This window comes from Anthonomus grandis, chromosome 6 (genome assembly GCF_022605725.1).
Source record: "Anthonomus grandis grandis chromosome 6, icAntGran1.3, whole genome shotgun sequence".
In the NCBI taxonomy this organism is placed as follows: domain Eukaryota; kingdom Metazoa; phylum Arthropoda; class Insecta; order Coleoptera; family Curculionidae; genus Anthonomus; species Anthonomus grandis.
In genome coordinates this window covers 33,935,327-33,957,498 of record NC_065551.1, presented here as the reverse complement: position 1 = coordinate 33,957,498, position 22,172 = coordinate 33,935,327, and the positions used below count along the sequence as shown (strand labels likewise).

The window sequence follows — 22,172 nt, the reverse complement described above, 5'->3', positions numbered from 1 at the left end:
ACCCTCGTTTCACACGTAAAAAAATAATTTTCCAATACACCTGAGCGCTAATATCTATTTATTTATTTATTTGTTTACTTTTGAATTAAATTACTTAAATAAAAAATTAATAACTTTTCCAACTCTGAGCCTTGTTGTGTCCATATCAAATGTCACATTTGACAGATGTCATATGGTTGACAATTGACGTAAAGTCAGTCGCCGGTTAAGTTAACCGCCATTTGACCCTCTGGAAAGCACGTAGTTCGTTAATTTAAATAAAATTGTGCGAGTTCTTTGTTAAATTACGTTAAGTCTTACATTTATTTACTGTTAAACAGGTAAGCCCCTAATTAAACGGTCGCAAGCAATTGAAAACTGCCAATGTTCAAGTAAATTACGCAATAAATTCGTGACTTATCAATAGTTTCGAAAGCTCCTACTTTCCTGTCTTTTAACAAACAATTATCATTTTTAAGTACCTAAAACCCTATTCATGAGATTAAAATAAACGAAATTACACTTTTCAGCTTTGTACAACTATGGGAGACGAAAATAGGATCCGTTCTTTCAAGAACAAAGGCAAGGATACAGATGTGAGTAGCTTCCTTGCATTCCACAGGTCTTATAAAAAAACATTCCTCACATTGCTGTAAATATTCTTTATTTACCAGCCACATACTTGAGTTAATATGTGCTACTTTAAATATTTAAAGATTTGTGGTTATAATGTAATTTCACATCACAATAGGCATATTCATGCATGCAGGCATGCATTCTTTTTTCAATTAAATTTCATTTAGGAAATGCGTCGAAGACGTATAGGCCAAGCCGTAGAGCTCAGAAAGGCAAGAAAAGATGATCAACTGCTTAAAAGGAGAAACATATCAGTGGCATGCGAAGAACCAACTTTGCCATTGCAGCAGCAACAAAACAGTCCTTCAGCAATGACAGCTGAAGAAATCATGTTTGGTACAATAAGGGCTACATTAAAATGTTCTAAACATTACTTATTGGTGTTTTATAGGCATGATGAGCCAGGACGAGGATGTACAGTTTAAAGCCACACAGGCCTGCAGGAAGACCTTGAGCAGGGAAAGAAACCCACCAATAGATCATATGATCCGGCTAGGTGTTGTACCTAGATGTGTAGAGTTCTTGGGAAATCATCACAAGTTAGTTATAATACAATTTTCATTGAAATTGTGCTTGAATATTCACTGCTTCATTAATTTTGATGTGCTGACAATCGCTTTCTTCCAGTAATAACCTTCAGTTCGAAGCTTGTTGGGCATTAACAAACATCGCCTCCGGAACTCCCGAACAAACAGCATCAGTGGTCCAAGAGGGGGCGATTCCAAAGTTACAAGCCCTACTGCTCTCTCCCAAAACAGATTTGGCCGAGCAAGCGGTGTGGGCTTTGGGTAACATCGCCGGCGATGGCCCTGTAACCAGAGACATGGTATTAGATGCTGGAGTTTTACCTGATATTCTGCGCCTTATTAAGCCAGATACCAGCGTGTCTTTGCTGAGAAACGCGGTGTGGGCCATCTCAAATTTGTGCAGGAACAAAAATCCCTGTCCGGATTTTGAGAAGGTTAAACCCGCTTTGCCTGTTTTGGCAAGGCTTTTGGCTTATCAGGATAAGTAAGTTGGATGTTAGTAGTTGGGTTTAATCAGGTGTTGTATGGTTATTTTTTTTAGGGATGTGCTGGCTGATACCTGTTGGGCACTGTCTTACTTGACAGATGGGAATAATGATAAAATTCAGGCTGTTTTGGACACTGGATTAGTTCCAAGGTAAACATTTATAAACTGATTTAGATATTTATTTATTGAGTACACAGGAAAATTCATTACATGGGCTATAACCATAAATATATTGTAAGTGAGTAATTCTAATTTTGTTCTATTAATGAATTTTCAAAGAAATTACTGCATGTTTTAGTACTGGAACCCCTGGACTATTATCATAAATAGTAGTCCAAGAGGATGAGTTCAATTATTAAATTTATAGAAAATATTACATTTTTTAATATAGCCACACCTGGACTATAAAATATAGTCTTAATGTTGTTCTATTAATGGATTTTTCCTTATTTTTGGTACATCTATTGGGATGCCTATAAGATGTGTGCATATGTCTACTGTTAAAGGATTTTTTTAGTACAGGCACACCTGGACTACAACCTCAAATTTAGTCAGAGTCAAAAGGCATAAAATGAATTGTTATAAGGAGCGTTAGCGACTATATTATGTACGCGACCTGCGGCTCAAAAATGGGTGTTTTTTGGCAAATAAAAATTCATATCTTTGGCTGTATGAATAGTGAAACAATGAAATTTGGTATGTGGTCTCTCAATATATTGAGCATGATGAAACACGAAACAAAAAATTTTTAGAACCTCCCGGAAGGGAGCGGAACTGCTCTAAAGTCAAAATTTCATAAAAAATTGTGTCGAATTTGATTTCGTCGCGAGATCTCAATTTTAACGCTTTCAAATAACTTGAAATTTCTAGGCCTAAAAGTCTATACCGAATTACATATCTGTATACTTTTTGGGCCAGATCCGTATACAGGGTGATTTATTATAAGTGATCAAAATTGAGTAAAAAAAAAATTCAAAATGGTCCAGAGGCTAAAAGATAATTTTTATAAAAAAAATTTTTCGGCGAAAAGACTTAGTTTTATGAGAGAAATAACATATTTAGAGCTTTTTTTAAAAAAAATTTTTTTTTATGAGTTCTGGCATTTTCAGTTTTTTTGAATTTTCCGCTAAACGGTACTTATTTCGGAAAAAAAGTTGGATGAAAAACTAGTATGAAAGTATGAAAAAACAGCATCATCTTTTGTCTTTCAAATGCCATATAACCGACATTTTTGTGAACTATACAGGGCGAGCAATAAAAAATTTTTTCCATGAAGGTTCAAAAAATTTACAAAAAAAAATCACATTTTATTTAATAACTTTTTAAGGGTGGCACTTGGAGATTTGAAACTTTCAAAATTTTTAACACTTTTTAAGAGCTTTTTTCTGATATACTCTACAGTCATGTACCTAGAGTAGTTTTTGCTCTACACCTTTTTTTAACTTTGACGCTTAATACTGGCATGCCCATGCAACGTAGAAAGACCATTTTTGCCTTCAGACACGCGGAATTTATCTGGCTATAATCCACTAAATACCGTTTTGTTTCAAATATCACCATTTTTCAAGAAAATGCAATTTTCCATAAAAAGTCCAAAAAATCGGTCAGCTGAATATTGGTACCCCCTCGGGCCCGGCTCTCATGGTACAATAATTCGTGTGGTCTAGCACCCGTCGTTAAAGCGTACGGACGCGTTCTGCATCGATCATCTGACCGAAAACGTTGTCGAGCAAATGGCGGCCGCTGCTAAATTTGGCCGAGACCGACTTTTTAAATTTGAAAATTAGAGGCTAAAAATGGGTCGAAATGATCAGGAATTGGTAGTGGCGATATGCGGAAACTCAAAATTTTCCGAATATGGGCATATTTTTTATCAAATCGTCCTCATTAAGTCGGGAAAATTCGCCGCGTTCTGTTGTTTACATAATTTTACACTTTCAAGGGCAATGGGTGGAACAAGGACAAAGAGGTGACGCTGGATATGAATCGAACCTAGTTCGTTTCTGCACAAAGTAATGAGTTAAATTAGTATGTTCCGTGGGAGAAGGATGGCGTGTAAGGATTAAAACTGCATCGTGTTCGTCTCGTGACGTCACGGACTATATTATTAATAATTCATTCTTGATATTTTGGCGATGTTTTACTAATTAATTCTTGATGTTACGGCGATGATTTTAAACGGGATTTTAACAAATTATTATGATCATTTTAACCTTTACTGCATGAATTTTTTGTTTTCTCCGAAAAAATTCCCAGGGATGGAGGAATACGCTTTATTTATGTAAAAAATACCAAAAAAAATTTTGTTTAATATTTGCTTCATTTATTTATAAAAAAATGGAAAGTGACATATATGGAACATTATGCAACAACATTATCATTTATTCAGTGTGGAACCTCAAAAAACAATTTCGGTCTTTATTAAAACACAAGAAAACTTTATATTTAGTATAAGACACAAAAGATTTATATTTACACAATGGAAACTTGCATCTTGATCTTTGTTGTTCACTCCATTCTGGTAAATGGTCAATACCATCAAGACGCACCTCTTGTTGAGGAATTTCTTTGGTAGGTCCACGCTTCTTTTTTATAGCATATAATGTCTGAACCTCTGCTAAAGGTCTTCCTACTCTTCTTTTATATTCTTTATTAGCATTGCATAAAGAATCAGCGATGGCCAGCTTGAAGTCCTTAAGGGGTAGTTCAAATTCTTTATTGCTGCGTCTCCACAATAACCAAGCATTTACGCAACACAAATCCAACATGTCAAAAAATATGCGTAAATACCATTTCTTTGATCGAATTTTAATCCTATAAAATCCCAACATGGCATCCAGAAGGTCGACGCCTCCCATATAATTATTGTAAACAAAAACACTTCTAGGGCATTCAATCATTTTATGAGTGTTTTCTTTTTTGAAAAATCTTTTTTTCTCACCACGAGGTTCAGAACCAACATAGGTAGAAAGGGTGGTCACGACTTTATTTTCATACCATGACACTGTTGCAATATCCACATTATCTATGGGAGATATTTTTTCTTTTACTATGCCACGACCAGTTTTCTTCATATCTTTTTCAGATGGTAATGTACATGGTATACGATTGGCTCTCACTGTCCCTAAAGGTAATATCCCTTCTTTATGTAAGTAAATCATCAAAGGTATGCTAGTAAACCAATTGTCAAAAAATAGTTTATACTTGTTATTCCTTGGAACACTCTCCGATAATCTTATTACAACATTACTAGTCATTCCTAAATTGGGGCGCCCGTTAGGAACTTGGTTGCTTTGGGATCCTGCAAAAAGGTCGAAATCGTAGCTGAATCCAGAAATTCCGCTAAGAAAGAAGTTCTTATAACCCCACTTGTGCTTTAGTTGACTTCTAGCTTTGGTAGGAATTATTTGCTCGTCTATAGCAAGGTGTTCCTCACGTGGTACCAATAGTAGTCTTTCTCTTATTTGGGTAAGAAAAGGTCTAATTTTGAATAACTCTTTGGATCATTTGACTATTGTCATTGAAATGAATAAAGGGTTTTATCATCTCGAATCTATTGCAGCACATAACCTCAGAAACAGCAGGATGGCCTAATGAACCATTGCAATAATCTCTTGTAGAAGGCAACTGTATTAGAGAAGTCAAAATGCAGATTCCGATGACAGTTCATCGGATGTTCATCAATCTCATGACTTTTTGTATGGACAGGCTTGTGTGGTTGACACTGGACATTATACAAATTACTTTGCTCTGTAATGTAACTTATGAGCTCTTTTGGGAAAAGGAATTTGAAGTATTCTACTGGAGTTGCAAGCGTACGAATCGAATCCGGAAGATCCTGACAACCTCTAAATTGAATTTCGTTATCGTTTTTCAATAGATTACCTTCGTGCCATTCAATATTCTTCGATATTCGTTTTCGAATTTCTGATAGGGGCATATCGTCATCAGATGAATAGTCGGATTCTGAATCTGAATCATTTTGGTTGGTTTGTATTTTTGAATTTACACAACTTTCAGCTTCGTCGCCAGATAAATCTGGATCATCACTTTCATCAGAGTCTATATTAGCTATATGTTGTAGAGTACCATAAAATTTCTTTGTGTCCATAACTGAAAATAAAAGCAACCAATGTAAACATAACTGCATATTGTTCCATATATGGCACAAGCACAAAATTGTAAACATAACCTCCTAAATTACCATCAAATGAAAAATAACTTACCGTATAGGACAGCTTACACTTCACCCGTAATGCCAATAATTTTTTTTCGATAATATTATAATTTTAAGAAACAAAAAACTTTCAAACAAAACGTATCAATCAGCTGTTAGCGTGAAATAGCGCGCGGCAGTCTCTGACGAGAAATAACTGTCGTATAATTGAACAATACTACCGATGTGTTCATTTTGCTGTGTAAGCGGGTACATTCCAAATATGATACAGTATGCAGTAAAGGGTTAATAAATATAAATAATAATAAATATATATTTGTAATATACAGAGGGTATTGATATTTAGGAACATTTATGGGGATGATAATAGTATAGTAATAGAATTATACTGGGGGTTTTAAGGTTTAAGACAAATGTAAGGAAAACAATAATTATAATAATAGTAATAGTTGTAATAATGTACGGGTTGTTTTAAAGTTTAAGGGCATTATTCTTAGGGGATATTCTTTTTTTAAGATAAAATTCATTACTTTCCAAAATTGTGAACTTTAGGTCACGTGACACCTTAACTTTTTTGCTATTGATCCGATTGGGTTGAAATTTGGTATTTGGGGTTGATTTGGGTTGCAATTAATAAATTTTGATAGATTTTTGACATTTAAGGTCCAGGTCACGTGACACCTTAACTTTTTTGCTATTGATCCGATTGGGTTGAAATTTGGTATTGTTTTATTAATAAACGTTGACAGATATTTGACATATAACACATTATATTGACATACAACGCGACTATATAACAAATTATGGTTCTTTGAAGCATGATACCCCAACTGGTCCTCTCTTTCCTTGGCATATAAATGTTGGCCCCCCGACTGACCAGACCTAAGTACACTTGATAATTTTTGTTTTTTTTAATAATTTCTTTATAGCCATTCACAGACAAGACCTAAAGGTTCCAAACTGGTCCCCACGGACCAAAAGTATAGGAGCGAAGCGACTATACTTGTTTATTAGTAACACACCAATACAGAAGACTGAAGTTTGCTTTAACTAGAATAATCTACTTCTGAATAAAGATAAAACCAAAAAGAGACACCTGATGAAACCAGGTTTCTAGGTATTCAGGGACAAATTCAGGAATATTTATGACTAAATATTGCAAGATGTATGAGATGACACAATGGGTTTAACAATCTTACAGTAATGGTTGTACAAAATCATAGGAAACAGTGGTGGAATATCAACACGAGCAACAATAAATTTGTAGTAAGCAACTTGGCACAGAACATAGAGCTGCTCAACACCGTCCTCCTTAAGGACAATTTATTGATAACAAAAATTAGAACCTCTCCACTACTAGATTTCTTTATGGTCCTTGCAAGTTTATCATCCCTAATCAGATCATCGGTAGAAGGAGAATTAAATTCCTGCAACTTTATTTATTTATTTTTATTTATTTATTTATTTATTTTACGGAATCAACCCCATTACAACAGTAAATTAAATACAAAATCAATTGAACCTAACCATACTTAACAGTAAAATACTAACTATTAAGCAGTAATAAAGCCTACTTATAAATGTAAAATACTGAAAATAGTTTTATAACTTAAATCAATATAATAAAATTCTAAAAATACTAAAAATATACCCTACTAAAGTATAATATTCAGTATTGCACTAAAAAAAAAAAAAATTAAACAATTTCTCTTATTTGACTCTTAAATCTAGATAAGGAAATGCCCAAAATTTCAACCTCCCTAGTATTGACAATTCTTAGAGTTCTTTCAATAGGAGCATGTAATGCATAATTGGCGCTATGAAATGGTAATGAAAAGATACGATACTGCCTTAAATTCCTAGATGGAATATTAAATTGTATTGTCATCAGAAGTTCCGGACAAATTATCTGACCATTCAATAATTTATACAAAAAAATTAAATCTGCATATATCCGTCTTTGTCTCGATGTCTTCATATCAAGCATTTCTAAAACAATATCATAAACGTGATCATCCGGAATTCTTATTCGAAGTTTATAGAGACAAAACCTAATAAATTTGTTCTGAGCTCTTTCCAAGGACAAGCAATTATTCATGTAAAAGGGCGACCATATCACTGAGCCATATTCCAGCAATGAAACAACCAATGACATGTACAACCTCTTACAGGTCTCTATAGAAAATTCTTTACAGTTCCTTAGTACAAAACCCAGATTCTTAGAGGATTTGAGAACAATATTGTTTATGTCTGCATTAAAGTTCAAATGAACATCAAACAAGATACCAAGATCTTTAACTATGCTGCAATATTGAAGTGTACTTCCTTGAATGTTATATGAAGTGACAACCCTTTTAGTACGCTTGAGAAAACTTATATAATTGCATTTGCTTACATTCAAAAACAAATTGTTGTTAACACACCACTCATTCAATCTATCCAAATCACTTTGCAACAAAATCTGATCAAGTATTGATAAAATCTCTCTAAAAAACTTCAAATCATCAGCAAATAAAAGGAAGTCACTGTTCTCAAAACAGGCACCAATATCATTCACAAAAATATTAAAGAGCAAAGGTGAACAGTGCCCACCTTGTGGAACACCTGAAGTGACATTAATATAGCTTGATCTTGCATTACCTATTCGTGCCTGCTGGGTCCTCCCTGACAGGGAATTTACAAACCAATTCACCATAAGATTAGAAAATCCAAAAATATCCAACTTTTTTTGCCAAAATACTATGGTCAACTCTGTCGAACGCCTTGGAGAAGTCGGTGTAGATTACATCCATCTGACATCCCCTCTCCAAGGCATTCAACAGATACTGCTGAAACACTAACAAATTAGTCACAGTAGACTTTCCAGAAATAAATCCATGTTGTTCGCTAAGTAACAACTCTTTACAATAAAAATATAATTGATCATAGATAAATAAGACTGTCCAGGAGCTTCGGAATGGCTGATTGTATACAAACACTTCTGTAATTCTCGATTTTGCTATTGTCGCCAGATTTAAAAATTGGCATTACAAAACTATGTTTCCACAAGGTTGGAAAAATTGCAGAATCTAAAGATCTTTTAAAAATTATAAAAAGAGGGTATGAAATAGTACATACACACTTTATTAGAAAATAATTCGGAATGCCATCGGGTCCTGAACTAACTTTGGGTGGCAACTTGGAAATTTTATCAAAAATCAACCCAACGGAAACGGTGGAATTAGGAATGGTCATATTTAACTTTGTTTGCTGATTGATAAAAGCACCATTATTGTTTATATTATTAATAGGACTATAGACTGTTGAAAAAAACTGGCCAAAACCTTCAGCTATCTGTTCACAGCCAACGAACTCATTATCATTATAATACATTAAATTAGGAAGTTTATTAATTGATCTTTTATTGTTTATGTTATACCAAAAACTATATATATCTATATATAATAGGTCATGAGATTATTAGCTCTTTCAAGACATTGTTGACTTTGATAGAAATGTCTGCAGTTGGAAAGTCAGTAGTGCCATTAGGGTGGCTAGAACTAGCTTTAACTGTAGCAAGTTTTTTTCCGCAATTTTATTTCTCCTTCCATTTGTGTGATTTTTCTTGTAAGGAAAGGCATGAATGCAACAGTACCCGTTTTTGCAAAACACCATGATGGGTCATGTAAATTATATTATGTGCCACAGATAACCTCAAGTTATAATCCATCTCTAATATTTTAACAATCCGTGAATATTTTGTAAAAATTATTATCTATTGCAGAACATTCATGAATTCATACAGTGAAACCAATATTTTTATTTATTAGGTTTGGGAAAATACATTTTTTATGGAGACTAGAGTGTAAACAAATTGAAGCTTAAGATTTGTCGTATGCTCTTGTTTTAAGAGTTGTCACTGTAATGTAAAAAATTCTCTCATAGGCTTGTCCAGCTACTGTCGAGTAACGAAAATACAGTCCTCACCCCGGCCGTACGGGCTGTAGGCAACATCGTAACCGGCAACGATCAGCAAACGGACGCCGTTCTTAACGCGGGCGCTCTCAACGTCATGCCCGCACTCCTACAGCATCCCAAGCTCAATATTATCAAGGAGGCCGCATGGACTTTGTCCAATATTACCGCGGGTAAGTTTTCTTCTTGATACTTAGGTGTCAATTAGTTATTCTGATGTAAACTTCAGCTATTGTTAGTTTTATGGTTGGAACCTTTGGTGTGACACTCAAATTACAAGACAGTTTTACCACTTCAGGAAATTGAAAATTCTCACTCTATATTAATTTATTCTAGTGTGCCTGTTATATGTTAGGGAAAATGTGGCTGTCTGTGTAACATATGCTGATATTCACCGGCATTTTACCAGAAATAATGATATTTTAATTTCAACTGGAGAGTCAATGGAACTCTCCAGATCAAGAACTGGAGTTTTGCACTACAGAGTAAAATTTGATTGCTCTTTGCCTCTCTCTGAAAGGGTTCTGTCACTTTGTATATTCAAAAATAAAGTTAAAGATTTCTTAATTAACAACCCTTTTTACTCATTTGAGGAATTTCTACACTCCACTGTGGCTTTTTAGGAGTATTTTGTGTTTCATGTTTATATAGTATTTCTGTTGAAGCTGCTTTGTAATTGTTAGTTTATGCTTAATTCTTTATGTATTTTTACTTTATCTGTGGATTATCTAATAGTATTATTTAGTTATTGCATGGGTTTTATTATTATTGTAATGTTAATTGCAATTCTTTTTTTTTCTGTATTTTGACTTGTGTAATAGTTTTTTTACTTTTTGGCCTGAATAAATCAATAAACTAACCAAAACTCTTAATTTTTCCCTCGACAGCATCTTCGAAGATGCTAACATTGTTAGCGAAACACGTGTCGAGAGTAAAAATAAAGAGTTTTGGTTAGTGATAAAACTGTCTCGTAATTTAATTTTAGCTATTGCCTTTATAACTTACGGCTTTGTCTCTTTTTTCAGGCAATTCCGATCAAATTCAAAAAGTCATCGACGCGGGCATCATCCCCTGCCTGCTCCACGTCTTATCAACGGGCGACTTTAAAAGCCAAAAAGAAGCCGCTTGGGCCGTCACCAATTTTACTAGTGGCGGCAACATTGCCCAACTGGCGAAACTTGTCGAAGTAATGTCATACCTAATAAGCTGGTTTTGCCTTGAATAACTTCTTTTTGTGTTTTTATAGTTGGGCGCCCTGAAACCGATGTGCAACCTGCTCAACTCCAAAGACTTCAAGACTGTTTCGGTGGTGCTCGACGGTTTAAGCAACATTTTAACCGCCGCCCAGAAAATCGGCGAAACCGAGAAAATCGCGGTCGTTATCGAAGAGTGTGGCGGTTTAGATTTGATCGAGTCCCTTCAGAGTCACGAGAATGAAAAGATTTACGAGAAAGCTCTTAGTATTATTGAGAATTTCTTTAGTGAGGTTAGTATTTTGATCTTGTTTAAACCGGTATATAAAAATCGTTATACTTTTGGCAGTGTAACACAACGAAGTTGCAAGTTTTCGTTTTTAATTTATAGAAATATCGGTTAGCCCAGGCACTATTTTACCAGAAAACTTTTGCACCGTTAACATTTAATTCCGGAATGTATAATTTGCCTAACAGTGATGTATATTTCAAGCTTTACCGGTGATGGAATAAGAAATGGTTGGATTTACATGGATTAAGAGTTTTAAAGAGGTTTTAAATTAGATAGTACCCAGGATAGGTTAGATTTCTAATACGTAGTGTACCCAGTTCTTCATGGACTGTGTTGTGGTCCTTTGTCTTCGTTGTTAAAATAACGAAAACGAAGTTGGGAACCACTGGAAATATTCTCATAATTATTTTAGGGCAAAAGTAGTGGTATTCCTGACGATGAATTTGAGCGTAAAAACGTTACTCTCAATTCAAGATTTAAATAGAAATGGCATATTTGGTTTTTTTCGCTCATTTTTTTACCGATTTCTCAATTTTATTGCTAATATTTCCATGAAATAGTTGAAATATTTTTAAAAGAAGTACTGATAAAAGAAGGCCAATTATTTTTGAATAGTTTCATATACAAACGTTTTTTGTACCTAAAAAACATTTTGAGTTAAAGGCGATTTTGTGATTCAAGATTCAAATACATATGACCAAATTTGAAGATTTTAAAACCGAATTGCGATTTTATGAATTTTATTACTTGATGGACATTTTTGGTCATAACTTGGGAACCACTGGAAATATTCTCATAATTGTTTCACGGCAAAATAGTGGAATTCCTGAGGATGAATTTGAGCGTAAAAATGTTACTCTGAATTCAAGATTCGAATAAAAAGGCCATTTTTGGTTGCACCGCTTTTTTTCGCTAATTTTTTTACCGATTTCTCAATTTTATTGCAAATATTTCCATGAAATAATTGAAACATTTTTAAAAGAAAGTACACATAAAAAAGTCCAATTATTTTCGAACACTTTCATATACAAACGTTTTTTGTAACTCAAAAACTTTTTCACTTACAGCGGATTTTATCATTCAAGATCCAGATGTCACCAAATTTGAAGATTTTAAAACCGAATTGCAATTTTATGAATTTTATTACTTGATGGACATTTTTGGTCATAACTTGGAAACCACTGGAAATATTTTCATAATTGTTTCACGACAAATTAATTAATGGGATTTCTGAGGGTGAAAAACGACTTTAAGTTAATAAGTTCGGTAGTCAAAGCCAATTTAGTTGGAGCACTTTTGTGACGATTAAAAAAAAACTGTAATTTACTCTTCTTTTTTTTTTTTGGAAATTACCCTCATAAGATTAACTATTCTTCACGTTCCCATAGTGCGAGATTAGAGAGCGTTTTACATTTTCCTTTACTTGAAAAAAAGTGATTTTAAGACTATCTAGCACATTTCGCTCGTGCTATAAGTGCTTGCCTAGGACCCAGACCTACAACAACAGATGGATAGATAGAGGTAATCCAGTATCTTAGCCACCAAGGTCACCTGATTTGAGACCTATAGACTTTTTTGTTTAGGGGCGCCATGGAACAACTCATATACGCAACGCTTGTGCCCACCAGAGAAAAACTTGTTTTTCTCAAGAAAACAGTGGCGTACCCCTTTTTCCTTCTAAAAATTGAATACATATGTGTGTTCATTAAAATCGCTAAGCTTTTTTCATACATTGGGTCAAATTTGATTTTTTTGAAAAATTTCAATATTCTGTATTTTGAAAACGACGCACTTTCGACCATCGGTGTCCTATCTTAAACTACTTCTCTATGGTTCCTGTATATACACTAGCGTTTTTGATCAGTTGAACGGCGACATCATGTAGTATTAAGTTGTCTTAATAAATGTTAGTTCACTACCTGATTTCTCCATTTTTAAAAGCTTACCTGAGAGGCCATAGGGGTCTCTATGCTCCTTTAATTCTGTTTGCTACTATTCCTTTAGATAATCATACAGCAAAGATTGGGGAGTCGACAAATTTCCTCAGTCGTTATGGTTCGAAAATTTACAGTTGCATGATTTTCTTATTCCAGACAGTTGAGTACCATTTTTTAAATCTTCCATACATACTAACATGTTGTGAATCTTATTCTGGGATTGAAGCCCAAGTCAGATTTCGTAAAGACGGTTTTGAATTTCATGAATAGCCTTCTCGCTTTTTCTATCTGGCATTTACTATCTGAGGGGGTACTTGGCACGGGATTAATCTTGTACGCCGATGATACAGCGGCTGTTGTTATAGAAAAAACTTAATACCTGCTATGGATAGAACTGAGGAGGCGTAGTGGGGAATTTTTGATTGGTTTCTGGCTAATCAACTGGTCTTTAACATTTAAGAGACAAATAAGTTGCTATTGAGAGTTTAAAAACGAAAACGTCAATGTCATGATATAGGTTTCGTAAAATTCTTTGGTGTGATTCTTGATACAATATTAACATGGGAAGAACATATTATTGCTTATCATAGCTAGAAGTAGAATGTTCTACTCTGTTCTAGCATGGGGACATTCACCACCCATGTAGACTTTATTTGCTATTCAATGTGGGCTGTTAGAGTTCTTGTTAGTCTTGGCTATAGAGCAAATGTTATTATTATTAGAGCAAAAAGTTTAAAGGAAAACCTAGATAATTAAATTTTGCAAAATAAAATTCATGGGTATCACACAAGAAGATATAGCTATCAACTACACAAGAATTAACACAAACAGGTTTTCCCTCCATTATTATTGTCCAGGGTTTTACAGTACGTTACTTGTGGAAGTTAAGCCACTCTGTCTAAAACAACTTAAATTGAATATCTAGCAAATTTTACAACACAATTCATTTTATTCAGGTGCCGAGTGTTTTGCTTGGATATTGGATATAAGATTTTCTTTACTTAATTTGTCAAATTTTTTTGGAAAATCTAGTTCGCAAGTTTTTTATTGATATTGTATCATTTTCTTGACATCTTTAACATGTTTTGATTTTTTTAGCACTCTATGCCCAGTCTTTACATAGCCATAAAGTCATCAGATAGCTTTTACTCGTTTAAGGTCTTCACAGGGAAACTCGAAATATAAGAGACCTTCGTATTTCTGAACTCGCCTAATTTGCGGGTGTCCACTAGTAATTTCGTCTTTTTTATGTTGATTTTAAATCCCATAAGTGAGCCGTGCATTCCAACTATGTCCAGGAGCCTTTGGAGGTCATTCATTCATCTGCTATCAGAACTGTGTCATTTGCATAACGCATATTGTTGATCCATGTGCCATTTATTTTGATTCCCAATTAGTTGTCCTTCAAGATCTTATTGTTGGAAGAGGACACATCCTTGTCATACACCTCTAAGGATTCTGTGCCTTTGTAACATTGTTGTCACATCTAGCTGCAGCTGATTGGTTCCAGTACAAGTTTTCAGTACGTGGTTTTGATCTATGTCAAGTCACCTCAGCATTGGAAGGAGTCTATGATTTTATTATGCACTCCATCAAACTTTTTCGGAATCTATGAAACACATTAGTATATTTTTTCTTTGGTCGTTATTGTTCTGAACCAACTTTGAATTTTTAATCTTGAAAAATGTATCATTTAGTAGTTTTTTTGCGTTTTTCTTATGAACAAGAAGAAGTCATGGTGCCTAGTACAGGCGAAACACTTGCAATGGTTTGACCTTATTTTCCAATATATTTAAGAGCTGTAACTTGGGGATTTAAATTATTACGATTTAATTTAAGCTGTTGTCTTTGAGAAAAAAACGGACTATTTCTTCGAGGTTGCTCAATCTGTGATCTTCACATTTTGTTGCGTTGTTCTTTTTTTGGGAGTGAGATGAAAAGCGATGTAAGCCATGTGGTTGGGAATTTGGTTGAAAGGCCTTTGTAGCCTCTTAATACTTTCGTTGTCTAGTAATTTGAGCAATTCCACGGACACCAAACCTGGCCCAACCGTTTTCTTACCTTTCGAGCTTTTTATTGGGTTAGAAATCTCTTCTATTGGAATTGACAGCCCAGAGAAGCCATCTTCCAGATTATCTTCTAACGGAGGCCTAACATCTGCAAATACATTGCTATCTTGCGCCGTTTGTTCTATTTTTATATTTGAAAAAGTCTGTTTCCTATTATTTTCTTGTGCAGGTTATACTGATCGTGTGGTTCGTGCTAATGTTCCATTTCTTCACACAGATTTTTTTGTCTTTCATTTTTGTTACGAGGGTTTTTAATATTAAACAACGGAAAGCGTTCATCAACGATTTTATTTGTCACCCAAAATTTTACAGACAAGCTGCGACTTATCTTCCGATAATTTATTGCGTATATATGATCCCTTTCGGGTTTTTTTAGAGAGTGAAATATTTTACCTGACCTAAGCATAACAAAAATGTAGAAAAAGATTAACATTGGTGACTAACGGAATTTATGCAAAATAAATGATATACTGTATGTGCAAATATTAGTAAATAATATTATGATTATTATTAGTACTTGTATCTAACAATCTAACAATACATCTAACAATAATGATATACATAAATAATTAAATATTAATAACAGGACGTAACACTCGGCCATCCTACTTTTTGGTCGTCCTCGACTTCCTTTTATTTTCTCTGAAAACAATAAAATATCATTTCAATTTATATAAGCATTATGTCTTTTGTCTCTTTTTTTTTCTATGAGCATTCAGTTTTTGTTTTGTTGGTTTTATGCTCCCATTAGAGCTCTGTTTTTTTTTTCTTTTTTTTTTTTATGCCCATAAAAGCGTTTTTAGTTTATTTTTATTATTTTAGTTTTATGCTCCCATTAGAGCTCTGTTTTTTTTTTTTTTTTTTTTTTTTTTTTTTTTTTTATGCCCATAAAGGCGTTTTTAGTTTATTTTTATTATTTTAGTTTTATGCTCCCATTAGAGCTCTATTATTTTTTTTTTTTTTTTTTTTTTTTTTTTTTATCCCTCTAACAAATCTAAAAGTTCATCTGTACTATTTATTGAACTATCCGAATCGGATTGTTCCCAAACTCCACCAGTATATACTTTTAGCTGATCCACCGGGACAGTTACTGAGTACTTCTTATACCCTTTCATGCCCTTTAAAGCAGAAATTGTATATCTGTCATTTGAATGGACTTTGCTAATTTTATATGGGCCTCCATATTTAAGACCCGTTTTTTTATATACATCTGTGTTTGCGGTTCCTGAACCAGCCCACAGTACTAGATCGCCCACTTTATAGGATTTTGCAGGTTTTCTTTTAGAATCAAAAATTCGTTTCATTTTTAATGCCTGTTTATCCATGTTTTTTTTTGCAATTTGCGAATCTTGTGTTCTGTTTACCTTTGGATTGGTACAGTCTAAAGCAGGATGTTTAAGTTGGTCAAACCCAAACATTAATTTGTGAGGAGACATTCCTGTACTCGAATTTATGGAGTTATTAATACCCCATACCACATCCGGTAAAACTAAACACCATTCGCTTTCATCAGATATACTTGTATTAATGGCAGTTGTTAAAGTTAGGTTATACCTTTCCACTTGACCGTTTGATCTGGGTGAAGCTACAGCATTTAAAATGTGTTGAAATTTGTATTCTTGAGAAAAGTCTTTAAACTGTTTACTTTTGAAAGCCTTTCCGCAATCTGAAACAATTCTTTTAGGCACAGAAAATAAACTAAAAAGGTCTTTTAAATGTTTTATTGTTTCACCCGATTGAACGGTTTTTGATGGTCTTGCAAATAAATATTTAGAGTATGAGTCAACTACCATTAATATGTAAGAATATCCACCTACACTTTTTGTATATGGGCCTAGATGGTCAATATGCCATGTGTGTAAAGGCTGATTTGGTTTGTCAATTGGGAAAAGAAAACCCTCTTTTCTTCCGTATTGACCCCGTTTATATGCACAGTCTAGACAGGCAAAAACATATTTTTTTATAAATTTTGTCATTCCTTTAAACCAAAATGTACTTTTAATTAGTGACTCACATTTTTTATAGCCTAAATGGCCAATATCATCATGGTATTTCCGCAGAATATTAAATCTTGCAGATTTAGGAATGACAACTTTTTCTTTTTTATCTGCGGTTTTCCTATAAAGTCTGTGATCTTTTATAACGTATGTATTTTTTGTTTGTTTGTCACAATCGTGAGATTTTAATTTTTTGTAAATTAGATTTAATGCCGGATCTTGCAATTGAATGCTTAGGAACCAATCTTGTGTTCCAATAGTTAGGATATTATTAGATGTAGGGATATTTCGACTAAGTGCGTCGACGTGGAGCATTTTGTTTCCAGGGCGATGATTTATTTCAAAATCATAATCCTGTATGCTTAACCACCATCGAGCAATTCGAGGAAGTAAGTCGCGTTTTGTAAATGTAGAGCGCACTGCAGCGCAATCAGTGATAACGGTAAAATGTATCCCTGCCAAATAAATATGGAACCTTTTGATTGACTCGACTACAGCTAATGTTTCGAGTTCATAAGAATGAAAAACTTTTTCGTCTCTGCTAGTGGCTCTACTAAAATACATGACTGGTTTAAAAAGACCCTCGTGGTTTTGTAATAAAATACCCGCTACACCCGATGAGCTTGCATCGGTATGAGTTTCTAGACTTGGGTCATAAATAGTTAGAATTGGTCTGGAGGTTAATAACATTTTAATTTTGTTAAAAGCATTTTCTTGTGCTTCCGACCAAGTCCATGCAGCATCTTTTTTTAATAAATCGGTTAGAGGAGAAATTATCATTGCATGATTTTTAATAAATTTCCTAAAATACGAACTTAGTCCCAAAAATTGACGTACTTGATGCAATCTTTGGGGTTTTGGAAAATTTGCTACAGCATTTATTTTATGTTGACCCGGTTTAATTCCCTCTAAACTGATTTCGTAACCTAAATAATTTATGCATGTTTCAAAGAAATAGCATTTTTCGATATTTAACTTTAAATTTGCGCTTTTCAAAATTTCCAATACCATTTTTAAAATTTCTAAAAGCTCTTGAACTGTTTCAGCGGAGAGTAAAATGTCATCTATATATATGCTGATTTTACCCTTTAACCTGACAAAAAGATTATTGATTAGTCGCTGAAATGTTATTGGTGCATTAGAGACGCCAAATGGCATACGTAGAAACTCAAACTGTCCATCTTGTGTGACAAAAGCTGTTTTATTTATTGAGTTTTGTGCCATTTTAATTTGATAATAGCCTTGGCTCAAATCCAGACTTGCAAAATATTTTTTTCCTCTTAAGTAGTTTATCTGGTCTTCTATGTGATTTAAAGGGTATCTATCTTTAATAGTCTGAGAATTTAATTTGCGAAAATCGACACATAGGCGATGATCGCCATTTTTCTTTTTTACAAGTACAGCAGGACTAGCGAAAGCAGAATTTGAAGGTCTTATTATGTTATTTTCTAATAGATCTTGGACTTTTGATCTTATAATGGCTTTATCAGTTTCTGAGTATCTATACGGGCGATAAAAAATCGGTTCCGTCTTTTCTAAGTTAATTTCGAACTCAATTAAATCTGTTACACCCAATTCAGAGGTGTTTTTAGCAAAACAGTCTTGGAATTTTGTTAAAAGTTTAAAGAATTGAGATTTTTCTATTTCATTCAATACATTTTCATTAAATTTTACTTCTGCTATATTTAAAGACTTAACAGATTGGATTTCTAGGATTTTAGAGTAATTTGCAGGGAAATTAATTGAAAATGCACGCCCCAAAATTCTGCCTTGTTGCATACATAGTTTTTGTGAACAATTATTAATGACTACCATCGAATTTTGATTTTTGTTTAGTAAACAGCTGAGAATGGAATATTTTTCATTTTTATTACTATGCGTCGTAGTAGAAAACAATAATGTGTCATTAGGGTTTATTTCTACAGGCACATTTAAAGCAGAATGTGGTTCGATTTGAACATCATCCCTTAAAATTATCGGAATTTTAGTTTTGCCTGTATATTTTTGTATTTCAAATGAATTTCCCTGAATTGTTAATAAAACCTCTTTGTGATTAATTATGGGTTGTCCCACAATTATTTCAATATTACCCAAATTAAAATCTACAAAATGTACTTGGGAGTTTATAGAAAAATCATTAAAAGTAAATTTTAATTCTGCTTTTCCTTTTGGAAACAAAAAGTCACCTCCGAACCCTTTAATTACAATATCGGAAGTTTTTAGGAAAATATCTGTAAACTTATTTAAAAGTGAAAGTCGTGCTACATTTAGCTCACTTCCCGTGTCTAAATATGCTCGATATGGTCCATTATTAATTATAATATTAAAAATAAATTTTTTATTTTTTACTGACCTTTTTAGCAAATGTACCTTGGAACTCTTGAGGTGCCAACAATCCTCCCTTAGATGTCCCAGTTTTTGACAATGCGTGTACTGCTTAGTAGCCCTCCTATCATATGGCGTTTTGTCCGAAGATGGTCCCGCCTTGTTGGTCTCCTTATTGAAATAACAATTGCGGGCTTGGTGTCCTGGTTTTTTACAAATTGGACAAACGATGTTTTCTTTCTTAAAGATTTGACCATTAATTTCAATTTTTTCTGGTCCCTCTTTGTCGAGCTTACACAAAAACCCACGAAAGAGTTCATCAGGCGTTTTAAAATTTGCTGACTTTGCGGTACCCTGATGTTCTGGTGGCAACCCGTCAATAATGCAAGAAACCGCATTGGTGTCCGAGATATCACAATTTCTAATCAGCATACATTTAGAATAATAATAATGAAGCATACTTTCCTTTGCTAACTTCTTTCTGTTCAGCATTTTTTTTAAGTTATCTACAAAATATGCATGAGATGGAAATGCATTTAAAATCGCCTCTTTCCATTCATCCCATGTTTTGTTGTAATCTGACAACCCATTGTACCAAATTTTGGCCATACCTGTTAGCTTGGCTTGCAAGAAGTATGATTTTTTTAAATCAGTCCAACTATAAATTAAAGCCAATTGTTCAATTTTATTTATCCACGTAACCGCGTTTATATCACCGGCTTCCGGATCGAAATTCGGCACCAACTCACAATGAGAAAAATTTTCCGAACTTCCCGGCGAATTCTGCGGTATCACTACTGCATTATTTAACGGCGCATTACCCGGAATTTGCATTTTTTTAATGATGGCATGTACTTTTTTTGAAATTATTTCCTCAATTTTAGTCTTTTTTTGTTTTCGGGACACGTACTCCGATTCACTATCACTACTACTGGTTGAACTGGATGAACTCGGAGGTCTTTTCCGCACCCTTTCTTTTATTTGTTTCGCGTTTCCCCGGCTTTGTCTTTTTTCTGAGTTTTCACCACCACTTTTGTCACTTTGGGAGCCATCATAATCGATATTATCACACATTTTAACACGTAGGGTTATCCCACTTCTGATATGTTACGAGGGTTTTTAATATTAAACAACGGAAAGCGTTCATCAACGATTTTATTTGTCACCCAAAATTTTACAGACAAGCTGCGACTTATCTTCCGATAATTTATTGCGTATATATGATCCCTTTCGGGTTTTTTTAGAGAGTGAAATATTTTACCTGACCTAAGCATAACAAAAATGTAGAAAAAGATTAACATTGGTGACTAACGGAATTTATGCAAAATAAATGATATACTGTATGTGCAAATATTAGTAAATAATATTATGATTATTATTAGTACTTGTATCTAACAATCTAACAATACATCTAACAATAATGATATACATAAATAATTAAATATTAATAACAGGACGTAACATTTTCTTAATACAGACACTAAAGCCGAGACTTATTTTAGGCAGTCGAGAGATTTTATTAACTGCCTGAGATCTTTAAAAAATTGTTCTTTTGACTTTAGGACTTGGTTAACATCTGTAGAAAGGTCTGGTAAAAAGATTACATCTCTGTAAATTTCAACTTTCTTTCTATGAGGAAAAAATATTCTGAGGCCCTTAACATCATGGCAATACCCAACAAATATACCAACTTCCATTCTTAGCATCCCACTTTAAACTTTTTAACTTTGGAACATGAACTCGAACTTGACTACCAAAAATGTGAAATTTTAACTCACATGGTTTACTAAGCACTAGTACTAAGAAAATGGGACGCAAATGCTTAAAATTTAAACAAAAATCGTAGTTTTATTACAAAAGAGTTAAATGACTAAAAACTCGACTTTGTTTTAGGGTCAAGTAGAAGATATGCCGGCGCCGACCAGCCAAGACGGACAAATCGTCTTTCAATCGCCCACCTCGTCCGTACCCAGCGGAGGTTTCAACTTTTAAGCGTCAAAATCACGATCGTGATTTTCCATTCCAAGTGAACGTTTACATTAAAAAAAAAAAAAAAAAAAACACTATTTTTGTAATGCATTTTTATATCGTTAATCGCTAAACGTCTTTATTAGATCTGTTTTTTCGCCATACTAATCGTTAGCTTATTAAGGAGATTTTGTTATTTTTCTTTATATCTTTTGCCCTATTTCTTTGAATAAACGAAAGTTATTTGTGAATATGTTAGTGTTTTATTTATACGAGATCATAGTGTGTTTCATTACAGAACACACACTGTTTAAAAAGGATAAACTTATTATAACGTTAAAGACTTAACAGAAAGAAAACAAATCTATGACTAGCTGACAGTGAATGTTTTTATCCAAATTCCCTAACATTACATTCTCAGAAACCCACATAAGAAATATACACCTGGAATGCACTTATTAACCACAAGCAACTCAATTGATAAGGTCAATGGAAACTTCACATAAAGGTTTTGAGTCAATTTCAATTTCTGACCCTCCGAATACTGTTTCCTTCCTATTACAGGCTTTGTAAGTTTAATAACATCTAAATCTAACTTAATAGATAAATCTTTCGGTATAAGGGAGCAATT

General features: G+C 33.7%; 2 protein-coding genes across 2 annotated transcripts; one reads left to right on the top strand and one right to left on the bottom strand.

Moving 5' to 3' along the window:
• Positions 1 to 161: 161 nt before the first annotated feature.
• Positions 162 to 21,792, top strand: LOC126737247 (importin subunit alpha-1). Its single transcript, XM_050442055.1, has 10 exons — positions 162 to 320; positions 510 to 575; positions 783 to 951; positions 1,007 to 1,154; positions 1,243 to 1,626; positions 1,684 to 1,779; positions 9,731 to 9,933; positions 10,786 to 10,946; positions 11,007 to 11,246; positions 21,467 to 21,792. The coding sequence occupies exons 2-10, from the start codon at positions 522 to 524 to the stop codon at positions 21,563 to 21,565; spliced, it is 1,554 nt and encodes a 517-aa protein (XP_050298012.1). The 5' UTR covers positions 162 to 320; positions 510 to 521; the 3' UTR covers positions 21,566 to 21,792.
• Positions 15,494 to 20,954, bottom strand: LOC126737249 (uncharacterized). Its single transcript, XM_050442057.1, has 2 exons — positions 19,602 to 20,954; positions 15,494 to 15,893 (listed from the first exon to the last, which is right to left on the bottom strand). The coding sequence occupies exons 1-2, from the start codon at positions 20,645 to 20,647 to the stop codon at positions 15,857 to 15,859; spliced, it is 1,083 nt and encodes a 360-aa protein (XP_050298014.1). The 5' UTR covers positions 20,648 to 20,954; the 3' UTR covers positions 15,494 to 15,856.
• Positions 21,793 to 22,172: the final 380 nt, after the last annotated feature.

What these genes read in the sequence shown, in the direction of transcription:
- LOC126737247 (XM_050442055.1), top strand. Translation starts at nt 522, where the DNA reads ATGGGAGACGAAAATAGGATCCGTTCTTTCAAGAACAAAGGCAAGGAT. An exon ending in AGCTGAAGAAATCATGTTTG is followed by an intron (nt 952 to 1,006) that starts GTACAATAAGGG and finishes GGTGTTTTATAG; the next exon opens with GCATGATGAGCCAGGACGAG. An exon ending in AACTGGCGAAACTTGTCGAA is followed by an intron (nt 10,947 to 11,006) that starts GTAATGTCATAC and finishes GTGTTTTTATAG; the next exon opens with TTGGGCGCCCTGAAACCGAT.
- LOC126737249 (XM_050442057.1), bottom strand. Translation starts at nt 20,647, where the DNA reads ATGTGTGATAATATCGATTATGATGGCTCCCAAAGTGACAAAAGTGGT. An exon ending in AAGGTACATTTGCTAAAAAG is followed by an intron (nt 15,894 to 19,601) that starts GTCAGTAAAAAA and finishes TATTGTTTTCAG; the next exon opens with AGAAAATAAAAGGAAGTCGA.